Source organism: Rattus norvegicus, chromosome 3 (assembly GCF_021556685.1).
Source record: "Rattus norvegicus strain SHRSP/BbbUtx chromosome 3, alternate assembly SHRSP_T2T, whole genome shotgun sequence".
NCBI classification, from domain to species: Eukaryota; Metazoa; Chordata; class Mammalia; order Rodentia; family Muridae; genus Rattus; species Rattus norvegicus.
This window is the reverse complement of record NC_141536.1, coordinates 138,528,112-138,540,724: the sequence shown is the minus strand read 5'-3', so window position 1 is coordinate 138,540,724 and position 12,613 is coordinate 138,528,112. Positions and strand designations below refer to the sequence as shown.

Genomic DNA, 12,613 nt, shown 5'->3' with positions numbered 1-12,613 from the left:
ATGCAGCCAGAAAGAGAAGGGGTAAGTGAACTAATACATTATAATAAAAAGGTGAAAAAAATAAATTTTAAATTAACGAACTGCCTAGAGAGATAGCTGAGAAGGTAAGATGTTGCTAAAAAGAATTCAGGTTTCACCCTAGAATATGCTTTTGCTCTAATTCCATTCCCAGCCATTTCCTGCAGTTTTTTGGCTTCTGTGGATGCAGACACCTGCACACACACACACACACACACACACACACACACACACACACACACACACACACACACGGAGAGCTTTTCTAGAAACTTTGCAGGAATTTGACATTTAGCCAGGACATGAAAGTAAGCTCAGGCAGGAATTTTTTGCCTTGTTTATTGCCTTGTGTGTCCTTTAATCTAAAATTGACCTTACTTGCATGTACTTAAAATGGTATAAAAACAAATGATATAAAAAAACCTGCTTTAGCCTCAGAACAAGCTTGGATCATGCTATAGTGTTGTCTAAAAATAATTTTATATTAATTTTTATCTTTATTAACTTGAGTAGTTCTTATTTACATTTCAATTGTTATTCCCCTTCCCGGTTTCCCAGCCAACATCCCCGTAGCCCCTCCCCCCTTCTCTATGGGTGTTCCCCTCCCCATCCTCCCTACATTACCGCCCTCCCCCCAACAATCACATTCATTGAGGGTTCAGTCTTGGCAGGACCAAGGGCTTCCCCTTCCACTGGTGCTCTTACCAGGCTATTCATTGCTACCTATGAGGTTGGAGCCCAGGGTCAGTCCATGTATAGTCTTTGGGTAGTGGCTTAGTCCCTGGAAGCTCTGGTTGCTTGGCATTGTTGTTCACCTGGGGTCTCGAGCTTCTTCAAGCTCTTCCAGTCCTTTCTCTGATTCCTTCAACGGGGGTCCCGTTCTCAGTTCAGTGGTTTGCTGCTGGCATTCGCCTCTGTATTTGCTGTATTCTGGCTGTGTCTCTCAGGAGAGATCTACATCTGGTTCCTGTGTAGTTGTCTTCAGACACACCAGAAGAGTGCATCAGATCCCATTATAGATGGTTGTAAACCACCATGTGGTTCCTGGGAATTGAACTTTGGACCTGTGGAAGAGCAGCCAGTGAGTGCTCTCAACTGCTGAGCCATCTGTCCAGCCCTGTCTTTTTCCTTTTTAATCATTGCTTCCTCCCTGGAGATCCCATTAACTGACTACTCAGCTGGCTTTGCTGTGTGTGTGTGTGTGTGTGTGTGTGTGTGTGTGTGTACATATATGTGTGTGTGAATATATATTTGTGTATATATATATATGTGATCGTATATAATCATGACTTTTTTTAAGTATAAACTCAGTCATTTTATTTTGAATATATTAAGCTTGTAGTTGCTTGACTCTGTGGATGTGAAGCCTGACTGTACATACAGAATACCAGGGACAGAGCCTGGCAGGTGAAGGCTCACTGGATCGATGGGTCAGTTCACACTGTCCCACTGTGTGCTGAGTACTGGGTCTGGACCTACTAATCCTTTCTCCACTGCACCATCGGTCTGAGATGTGGTCTGATGATGCTATGTTTTTATTCAGGGCCTTGGTTGTTGTTAGGACTGGTACCCAAGCTAGTAGTGAAAGGAAGTTTGTCTTCAGCAATCCTCCCTTCGGAGCATCTTCTCTGCCAGCATTTGATGGTTGTCTTCTTCTCCTGGTCCCATTTGCTCAATGTCTTTCTGATCTTGGTTCTGAATGTAGATGGGTCCACTCCTATCAGATCTACCCCATGAGGATTCCCAAGTTTTCATTATGTTTGAGCTAGTTGAGACCCATCTATCCACACAGCAAACATCTGCCTATGTGCTGGGCAATGGATGTGCACTTGTTTGCGTCTTTGGTGCTATGATAGAAACGCTGACTAAAATCATCTTGTAGTGAAAAGGGTTTGTTTGGCTTACACTTCTAATCCATCACCAGAGGAAGTCAAGATAGGACCTCAAGGCAGGAACTGAAGCAGAGACCATGGGGGAGCACTGCTTATTGGCTTGCTCCCCATGACTTGCTTGCTCAGCCCACTTTCTTATACAATCCAGAATCCTGTGTCCAGAAATGGCTTCACCTAGTATAGCATGGGCTTTCCAGCATTAACAAATTAAAAAACATGCAAATGAATCATAGACTTGGGGTTGTTTGAATGAGAATGTTGCCTATTGGTATTCAGTTGATGAAACGTTTTGAAGGATTATAATGTGTGGCTTTGATAGAGGAAATGAATGTGTCAGTTGGGGTAAGGTTTCAAAAGCCCTCAGCAGTTCTAGCCTCTCTCTCTGTCTCTGTCCCCGCCCCCCCCCACCCCCGCCTCTGCTACCTACAGTTATAACGCACTCAACTTCTGTTACAGCCCCATGCCTGTCTGCTTCCTATCATGGAAATTGTAAATACATTGTAAGTAACTTTCTGAAATTGTAGGTAAATCCCCAAATGAATGCTTTATTTCATAAGAGTGACTTTGGTTGTGTTGTCATGGTAATATAATAGTGGACACAAGTTAAGTTCCCAGTGCCCATGTGGGGCAGCTCACAGCAGCCTCTAACTCCAACTCTAAGGGATCCATCACTCTCTTCTGTACTATAGGGGTATCTGTACACACACACACACACACACACACACACACACAGAGAGAGAGAGAGAGAGAGAGAGAGAGAAAGAGAGATAGAGAGAGAGAGAGGGGTTAAGAAAGACACAGCACATATTCTGGGCATCTGAAGACTGGGAATGTGCACTGTTCCAAGATCTGAGCTGTTTGAAAGGCAGTGTAAGGGAGTGAGCAGTAAGAAAGAGTTAGAACGGTGCTCCACAGACACTGCAGGCAGGACCTGCAGACCTTTCCTGAAGGCTGCTGGTCGCTGTGCACAGCGACCCTGGTGCCCATCAGAAGAGTAATGATCCAATGCTTTAGTTGTGGCCACAAGACACCTGGTGCTATTGCTAAAGCTGAAGAGAGTGACAAGGACATTGTCCAACTACCCCTACTGAATCAGTCTCCTGGGGCACCCAATGCTGATGTTGCTACTGGCCAGTTGTTAGAAAACCTCAGTGGTTGTGTCCAATGCTACTTGGTCATTCTTGAGGCCATTTACACTTGAGATTGCTGATTCAGGTCCATTTCTCCAGGCTCTTCTGCTTCTCAATACTTCTAGCTACACTTCATTTTGTCCAGTGCTCATGACTTCCGAGCACGCAGCCTGGATTCTCCCAAGTCGCTCTCTATGTTTTCATTCAAAATTGCCTCTTCCCAGTGTTTTGTGGCTCCCACTCATATGCTTCTTGATTAAATGCTTTTGGTACTTATTGATCATAATTTTATGGCTGCATTATATTTTATATTATGTATTTTTAAGACACTTTCTCATAGCTTAGCCTGCCCTCAATCTGTAGTGAAGATAACCTTGAACTCCTGATCTTTCTGTATCATTCCAAGGGCTGGGATTGCAGGTGTCTACCACCACGCCTGGCTTTCCAACATTAGTACTACTGAAATGCAAATCTGTTGGAGGAGAACTGGTCGCAGCTGGAACCACTAAGTACTTCCTCTAGAGTAAGCTAGAGTTCTAAGGGTGGTGGTCATGTCCCTCAAGACTCACTAGCCAATCAGAACCTCCAACCGGGTCTGCCAGTCAGAAGAGGAGGAGGCTCTTCCTGGCACCAAGCCTGCAAGTTCCTGTCTGATCCTTAGCCGGCTCAAACGTTTCTGCGTGTTATGTTCTGAGTTCCTCTGCTGGGTGCTGTGAGGGAGTTCAGACAAGCTCGAAACTCCAGACATGGTAAGGGAAGGGTCATCCGCCACAAAGGGGAGGAGCAAGCGGCTTAGTAAGGGGTGTGTGTGTCTTCCCAGCAGCTGGACTGTAAGCAGCGACCAGACAGATATGGCCACCTGTGAGGTGCTTTATGGTTCCACTTTGTGGTTTCTTGGACCCAGCGGTGGCCTCTGAATAAATTTATTATGGGGGCTGCATCTCCACAAAGCATTTGGGGTAGGGGGGTTGCGTGCACAAAAACACTTGACAGGATGTCAAATCTGAGAACCCTAGTTTCTCTATTATCTTCTCTAAGTTCTGCCTGTAGCATTTGGAATTAATTTTATGGAGGCTGTACGAGGCATCTCATATGTTGGGTAGCACTCCCAATATTAAGCTGCGATGTAGATGAGTAGAATTTACCAATTCCTTTTAAAAAAGATTTATTTTATATATATGAATACACTGTTGCTCTCTTCAGACAGGCTAGAAGAGGGTGTTGGATTCCATTACAGTTGGTTGTGAGCCACCATATGGTTGCTGGGAATTGAATTCATGGCCTTTGGAAGAGCAGTCAGTACTCTTAACCATGGAACCATCTCTCTAGCCTCCAATTCTTTTTTTTTTTTTAATCTTTATTAACTTGAGTATTTCTTATTTACATTTTGATTGTTATTGCCCTTCCCAGTTTCCTGGCCAACGTTCCCCTAACCCCTCCCCCTCCCCTTCTATATGGGCTTTTCCTCCCCATCCTCTCCCCATTACCACCCTCCCCCCAACAGTCACGTTCACTAGGGGTTCAGTCTTGGCAGGACCAAGGGCTTCCCCTTCCACTGGTGCTCTTACTAGGCTATTCATTGCTACCTATGAGGTTGGAGGCCAGGGTCAGTCAAGAATTGGGTAGTTAGCCCCCAATTCTTATAGTGACACCAAGTAGGTTGTAGCTGAGGGAAGACTGCCTCAACAGTAAGCCACAGGTATAAAGTATGCTACCAGGGCCTGTTAGAGAACAGTATGCATGTGTTTGTTTACCAGGATTGTCCAGACATTTGTCTCCAAACCAGAACAAATGAGACAACTCTGGTTTACAGTCAGGCACTGGGCTGCTCATGAGATAGCAAAGAACAGGCCCTTAACAAGGTGCTCAAGGTAGCTTTATAAGGTGACAACCAACATTAAGGCATGGTGTTGATTGTACTCTGACACTTGAGTGAGAAGAGATAGAGACTAGTGAATGAGTGTCCTCCAACCTCCTTGGATTGGGGTCAGGGGATTACAAATAAAGAGGGACCTGTGTGAGAATTGAGTTCACTGGGCTGGAGAGATGGCTCAGAGGTTAAGAGCACTGACTGTTCTCCCAGAGGTCCTGAGTTCGAAACCCAGCAACCACATGGTGGCTCACAACCATCTGTAATGAGATCTGATGCCCTCTTCTGGTGTGTCTGAAGACAGCTACAGTGTGTTACATATAATAAAAATGAATAAATCTTTAAGAAAATTCATTTCACTGGCCAACTTTGAAGCTGGTATAATCAGCACAGAGTGGAGGGGCAAAGGGAAGGTGCGGGCTTTTTTGCTCTGACAGTAGTTGGGGACAGCCATGAGTAGTCAGGTAATCAATTTCAGGAAATCAGTAAAATTCCAAACTGGCCATCTCTGGGGTGGGGGGTTTCACAGAACAGGGCAATCAGGAATCTGGATGAAGGACTGAACTCATTTCTAGAAACCAAATCTCTATATTTATAGTAGTTCAAGCAACACACGATCTAGACAAACGAGTGCTGTGTTCCTAAAAGGAATGTTATTTTCCCTGTTAGAAAATACCCAATGTGAGAGAAAAGACAGGATTAACACTGGGTGTGCCCTAGTACATATGTTTAGTATCTGAATAATACTGGACCATAAAGTGTTTCAAGTTTTTTAAATAGTTTTCGAAAGTATAATTAAATCGTTTCTTTCTTTTTTCTCCCTACTGTTAACTCAGAAACCTTGGAATAAATGGTTGAGGAGCGGATTTAAGAAATCAAACACAGCTGGCTATCAGCTTCTCTCAGCAGACCTCAGTCCCTACCTATTATGTCACATGGCTGACGTACCTCACTCTCTAGCCCAGGGCAGGGCTCCCCTTCTCCCAGCCGCCATTCTGTTTGTAATCCAACCATCACGGTTACGTGGTCATTTTCATCTGTCATCCTCATCTCTTTGTCTGGATCTTGCTTCTCCCTTCCTCCCTCTCTCCTCATGGCTCAGCTTCACATCTGTTCTGTATCTTCCAGATGTTCCTAGCTCTTGTTCTGTTCTCTTTTACATAAAATAATCTTTCTACTCCATCATCCCTGGGAGTAGTCATATCCTTTTTTTTCATTCACTTCTCATTAACTGCTCCTTGCTATAAGATTCATAGACACTTTCTTTTTAATTAGGTCTGTGTGGTGATCTCAGCAGAGGTCCTCGGCCTCTGACCCTTACTGAATCTGGATTACAATCAGAGCGGGACACTCTAGTACACTGACTGTGGAAATCTGTGGTGCTTATAATGTATAATGTCATTATCCAGGCTGTACATACAAGCATTGTTTTTGATGTGTAGTAGGAAGACATATTAGAAGTCTGAAGGTCTGGTTTCTCAAATTTCTGACCCTTCCACATTCAGTGCTGGGGGACAAATAGTTTAGGAATCAGTAGAAAGGAGGTGATAGGGATTATCCTTCAGTAATATTTGGTTAGGATCCTTCTACCTTTCTACTACCTTCACTCACAGTGGCATGATGCACCAAAATTCAATTCCAGAGTTCAAAAGGAGTCTCTAAGGTGCAGAATTTCTCAGGTGTCCATGGTGTTGGGTATGTGGATAAGACAGATTGCACTTCAGTGGGGCTACTTTTACCTGAAGTCATAAGGGGTCATGAGGGATTGCAGAGTCATAGCCCACCTTCCTGATCACCTTCATGTACAGAGAGAACTCTAGAACATGGGGAGTTGGAAAGACAGATCTGCAGTCACTGGAGGGATAGAAGTATAACAGTTTGGAGGTGACTTTGGGTTATTTTTATCGGGATCATGAAGTCTGTGTTTATTTAATTTCTTTACATATACAATCACAAGGAACATTGGCCAAGTTCAACTTTTTCCTGGTGTAGTTTCCTTAGGTATTGATGAAAACTTGAATACATTTTTATATGTTTGAATATATTTTTGGCCTTTTCTCTCCTTCCCCACATTCTTTCACAAATGTTGTATGCATTCTTGATTATTGTATCTCTGTTGTAAATACAGAAATCACACTGTCAATGTGTATACTATTTCCTCAAAATACTATTAAGAATTGTGAGTTTTCTCACATGACATATAGCCTTGAAATCAACTTCCCTGTTATAAATTTTTAGATGTAATGTTTTCTTTGTCCTTGTGTCCATTCCTTCTAATGTACCTTCCGTGTCTGAGATTCTCTCTTCCGTCTGTGTTCTGTGGGTGAACCTTTACCCTGTAGTTCCTCTTTGCAGTCCTAAAATTTGGCTTACAGGATTCCCTCAGTTTGTGCTTTTTTAAAATTTTTATTATTCTTTTTCTTATTATTTTTTTTATTCATTTACATTCTAAATGTTGCGTTTTTTCCTGGTTCCCCTGCCTAGAGTTCTTCATCCCATCCCACTCCTTAGCCACTCTGAAGGTGCTTCCCCACTCAAACGTCTACCCACCCCCATTGCCTACACCCATAAAGTTTTACACCGGGATTAGTAATTTCATGTAATTGAAGAGTATTGTATTTGGAAGTACAAACCAAATTAAGAGGGGTATCATATCATAATGTTTGAATACATTGTTGAGATGTATCATTTTCTTCTCTAGGAAAACTACTTTTCCCCTCTTTTATTAAATTATTTTTTCATTTACATTCCAAATATTGACACCCTTAATGGTCCTCCCTCCCAGAGTTCTTCACCCCTTTCCCCTTACTCTTTTCATCTGAGAGGATGCTCCCCTACTCACACACACCCTTTGTACCCACCCACCCCCACCTTACCCTCCTAGCACGGAGTGGTCTTTTCAGGTTAACTATCCCCACTGTTGTGCATTTGAGTCCTGAAAGCCTGTCATATCACAGGTCTCTGGAACTTTCAGCTATTAAAAACAAGCACATCATGAATTTTGTAGGCCAATGGATGGAACTAGAAAATGTCATCCTGAGATAGTTAACCCAGACCCAAAAGGACATGCATGTTATATACTCACTGATAAATGGATCTTAGCCATACTTTTCAGATATTCATGATACAACTCACAGAAAGTATGTAGTTTAACAAGAAGGAAGGCCCACGTGAGGATGCTTCAATCCCACTTAGAAAGGAGAACAAAATAATCATGCGAGGCAGAGGGAGGGAGAGACCAGGGTGGGAGAGAAGGAGAGAGGAAAAGGGGATCAGGATCAGTTATGGGAGAAAGATAGGAAAGAAGCCCAGAGGCCCAGGAGAATGAATGGAGATGAGCAACCACGTGGTATGGGTGTGGGCAGAACCTCTATTTTATGCTGTCTTTATATTTCTATTTCCATTTTACCATTATAAACAGTTACATTTTCTTCAACTGTTTGCCTGTTTTTATTTCTATATTGATGGAATTTCTTGGTATTGTCTGTTGTTTGATGATCTTTCCTGCATTTATCTATTTCCTCTTGAGGGCCTCTATCACATCCATATGTTTAAGGTCTTTCCCTTGTATTTTCATTTTTGTTGGGATATTCAGGATTATCCGTGGGAGGATAGCTTTGCTCCCTTGGTGACATATTTTCCTGGCTGTCATTGGTTATGTTCCTAAGCTGCTATGTAGGCATCTAGGTTTGGTGTCATTATAGGTCTAGGTTCTGGTTTCTGGGTTTGTCTTCTTTTGGTGGGACTTTCGATCCTCGGTTTCTGTTGGCTCTCTGGATTTTGAGAGAGTTTATTGGCTGAGTGTTGCTTCATTTACTGCTCTGTTTTTGACTGTGCTCATGGCGGAAAGCTTGCTGGTTTTGGAGGTTGGGGGATGAAGACTCAAGGGAAAGATGATCTTAGTAATCCACAGGACACTGAACAGAAGAGAGGGGAAGCTGCCTTTTGTGTTCCTGTCCAGTGCTGTAAACGTAGTGTCGAGGGTGACAGATCGTGTGTTAGAGCTAAGGACAGCCTCAGTGGTCTTCTGGCAAGCATGCCACATGGTTGAGAAGGTGCGTCTTGCTGAGCAGGAGCTGGGACACAGAGACAGATAGGGCAGGAAAAGAAGGGCACTGGGGGATTGTCTGTGGCATTTATTGGCACCGTGGAAACTGGGACAGGAAGCTTTCCCTGATCCTGTGCTGCAGTGCTTCAGCAGCTATGAGAACTGGGTCTGGGGTAACATAGTGGATAGGTCTTTGGACAGAATGCCTAGTCTTCTGGCAGTCATGGCCTGTTTCAGCAGGGAGTTTCTGCCTATAATCGAGGGCTCAGACACAGAGATGGCACAAGAAGAGAAGATGGAATGCTCTTTTGTATCTACAGGAAGCATGGACATGTGAGAGGAAGCTGCAGTCCTAAGGGCAACCTTGAGTTTTGGGTTTCAGGCAGCAGAACATGGGGACGGTCTGGTGGCATCTTACCTAGTTTCTTACTAACGCTTAATACTCAGGCGTCAGGTTCCCAGGGCTCATTTATTTGCTTCTATATTTACTTAGGTTTTTGTTGTTTATCTATGAAAGACTGTTTGCTTGTTTTTGATAAAATGTACTATGTGCATGGTCAGTCAGCAACTGTTCAGTTTGGGGTTGACCTGAGGTCAGATGCCAACAGCCAACCCAAATTGGGAGGCTCTTACCTACCCGCTCTACAGATCTAATGGTCTGATACCCTATTCCCTTGTGTATCATTTGTGCACACATGGAAGGCATTTTTTCTCTCTTATTCACAAACATGCACGTAAAATGGTAATAGATATAATTTCAAAACTGCTATGACTTATACAGCAGTTAGCTTAAAACAAGTTGTTTAGGTCTATAGTACAAAGCATAATCTGGTTTTTTTTTTTAAGTCTACGTACTTGCACTTGGTTTTAAAAGTTAGCATTTTCTCACATTGGTACAGACTTGTATCCAGTCATTAGTCACTGAAAACAAATGATTTCTAAGTGATCCCAAAGCACATGCTTTTCTTTATCATAAGCGAAGGAGATACTTTTAGCAGTCAATATTTTCTCCAGTGTTGCACCATTCTCATGCTTTAAGCAGTAGCCCAGCCGCCCAATTGGATGCACATAGGGAGTGAAAGACCTGGAACTGAGAGGTGCGTGAGGAGTTGCAGGGACAGAGCCAGATGAGCACTTTGAACCTGAAGCCCCATGTGTCTGAGACAGAGCTGCAGGAATTAGTATTTGCCCTCTTAGGTTTCTTGTCTTGGTCCAGTGTATAATCTTCCTCTATATTGGAATGGAAAAGGTTTTATTGTGCCAGTAAATATTTGAAAAACATCATTTGTCGTCTGATTTTACAAGATGTGGCAATCACAAGATGGCCTTGAATGTCAAAGGATTCTTTGGAAGTTTGAACAGTTCGGAGGCTTTTGTAAACATTGAAAAAAAATATATGATTTATTTATTATATATAAGTACACTGTAGCTGTCTTCAGACTCACCAGAAGAGGTCAGCAGATCTCATTACAGATGATTGTGAGCCACCATGTGGTTGCTGGGATTTGAACTCAGGACCTCTGGAAGAGCAGTCAGTGCTCGTCACCACTGAGCCATACCTCCAGCCTGATATATAGCTTCATGAGAGGAAGACCATGAACCTAGAGTGACCAGAGTCACAATATACTCAACACACTCGACCCACTTCCTGTTCTTTATGTCTACTGTGTCGTGGTTGAAACTTAGCAGTCAGCTTCTTTCTTCTGCTCTCATGTCCTCATCATTACAGACTCTGTCCCTAGGTCACATAAGATGCAATAGAAGCGACTGTTATTCAGAGCTAAGACATTCCTTTCCCTAGCCTGACATTTTTATGTTTTGAGTTGTGTTTATGATTCTGATTTTGAAGACAAAAGTATTTCTGTGTGGCCTTGACTGTCCTGAAAGTAGGTTTGCTGAACAGGCAGATGATAATGATCCGTCTGCCTCTCTCTCCAGAGTGCTGGAATTAGATGTGGGGCAAAATGCCTAGTTTGTTTTGTTTTTATGTTAGCTGTTTGGGTTGGAATGTAGATTTTGTATGAGCAAGCATATGCACATGTGCTGAACTTCAGGTACACTTGAACTGTGAAACTCGCAGACAGTCTATTATATTTCACAGGGTGTCAGGCATTCATGTCATTAGTACTATGTGGATGTTCATTGGATTACAGGTGTGTGTCATCATTTCTACCTGTGGGTTTTGTTCTGAATTTTTTGAATGAATGTATTTTCCCTGTACGCATGCGTAAGTTCATCCTTTGTGCCTGATGCTCACAGCAGGCAGAAGATATCTTTATAACTCTTGAACTTGGTCTAATGGATATTTGTGTGCCTCCATGCAAATATTGGGAACTTACCCCAATTATTTGCAAGACAGGGAATACCTCTGGTGAGCCACATCTCTGCCCTATATTGCTCATTCATGATCAAGATTTATATAGCTAATATTTTCTTCTCTCCATTTGTAACTTTTTAAACATACATTCACTTTTATTAAGAACTTATTAATTTTACTGTTAAAACTGGGTTACTTAAGGTTTTTGGAAGATGACTACAGACCTGTAGTGAATGTACAATTCTCTGTAGGTACTTCAGTGTAGACCTCTGGGTTTTTTCTATTTTTCTTTTTGTTTCTTTTATTGATTGATTTTTGCAGGGGAATTAGCATCTTAATATGTACCTGTTGATGTCCTGGAACTTAAGGCACAGACCAGGTTGCCATGCCATGGGTCTGCCACTGACGACTGGGATTAAAGGCCGGAGTGAATGCACCAGTTTTCTCATCACTTCCTTATTAGTAATTATCATCACAATTGGTCAGATATGTGCTCAGTACTGTTGAACTATTTTCTTGTTTGTCTTTATGTCTGTAAGTTCCCATTTCTCTTGCAAGACTTTATTCTATTCAAGGGGTGCAGAAATGACAGAGGTAAACCCTAATTATTATTAAGTTTTCTTCTAAAATGACTTGATTTCATTAGAGCATTTGTCTCAGGAATTAAGAGGAGTAATCCCCAAAATTAAGACTATATTCTCAATGAAGTATACATTTACAATGTTCTCAGTAATATGTTTTCTTATGTACATATGTATGGGATATTTTAGGGTATAGTGACCTATGATGATGTGCATGTCAACTTCACTCAGGAAGAGTGGGCTTTGCTGGATCCTTCTCAGAAGAGTCTCTACAAAGATGTGATGCTGGAGACCTATAGGAATCTTGCTGCTATAGGTAAGAATGAATTTCCTTTCACTTTTTAAAATGTAGGGACAAGTGTTTCTTTGTTATTGTTACTTGTTCTTGTAATATCAGCTGAGAATAGTAAAAATGTGGTGAATAAATCAGGCATGGTTCTAAAATTCACAGAAGTTTTAGTCACTGAAATTTTGCCTAATTTCTAATAGAGTAACATACATTCTCTGGTACTATATTTTAGGCTACGTTTGGGAACATCTTAATATTGAAGAACATTTTCAAAGTTCTAGAAGACATGGAAGGTAATTTTCATGTGTAAACTGATAAAAATATTGCTTGGAAGAAATTTTAGTATGTCTTGCAAATTTTAAAGACAAGCAACATGGTAAAAAATGCACTACTTTAAGTTATGGATGATTATTAATTAATGACAAACCACATATGTCCATGCCAGATATCCATTTTGTGTTTTCAAGC

General features: G+C 42.0%; 1 protein-coding gene across 2 annotated transcripts in view; it reads left to right on the top strand.

The window, feature by feature from the left end:
* The window catches only part of 3300002I08Rikl1 (RIKEN cDNA 3300002I08 gene like 1), a 130,110-nt gene that overhangs the window by 95,930 nt on the left and 21,567 nt on the right, over window positions 1–12,613 (top strand). For both annotated transcript variants that reach the window (XM_087654991.1, XM_087654990.1), the window contains exons 3-4: window positions 12,046–12,172; window positions 12,378–12,438. In XM_087654991.1, coding sequence (XP_087511117.1) covers window positions 12,046–12,172; window positions 12,378–12,438 — 188 coding nt within the window. The remainder of the gene's footprint in view (window positions 1–12,045; window positions 12,173–12,377; window positions 12,439–12,613) is intronic.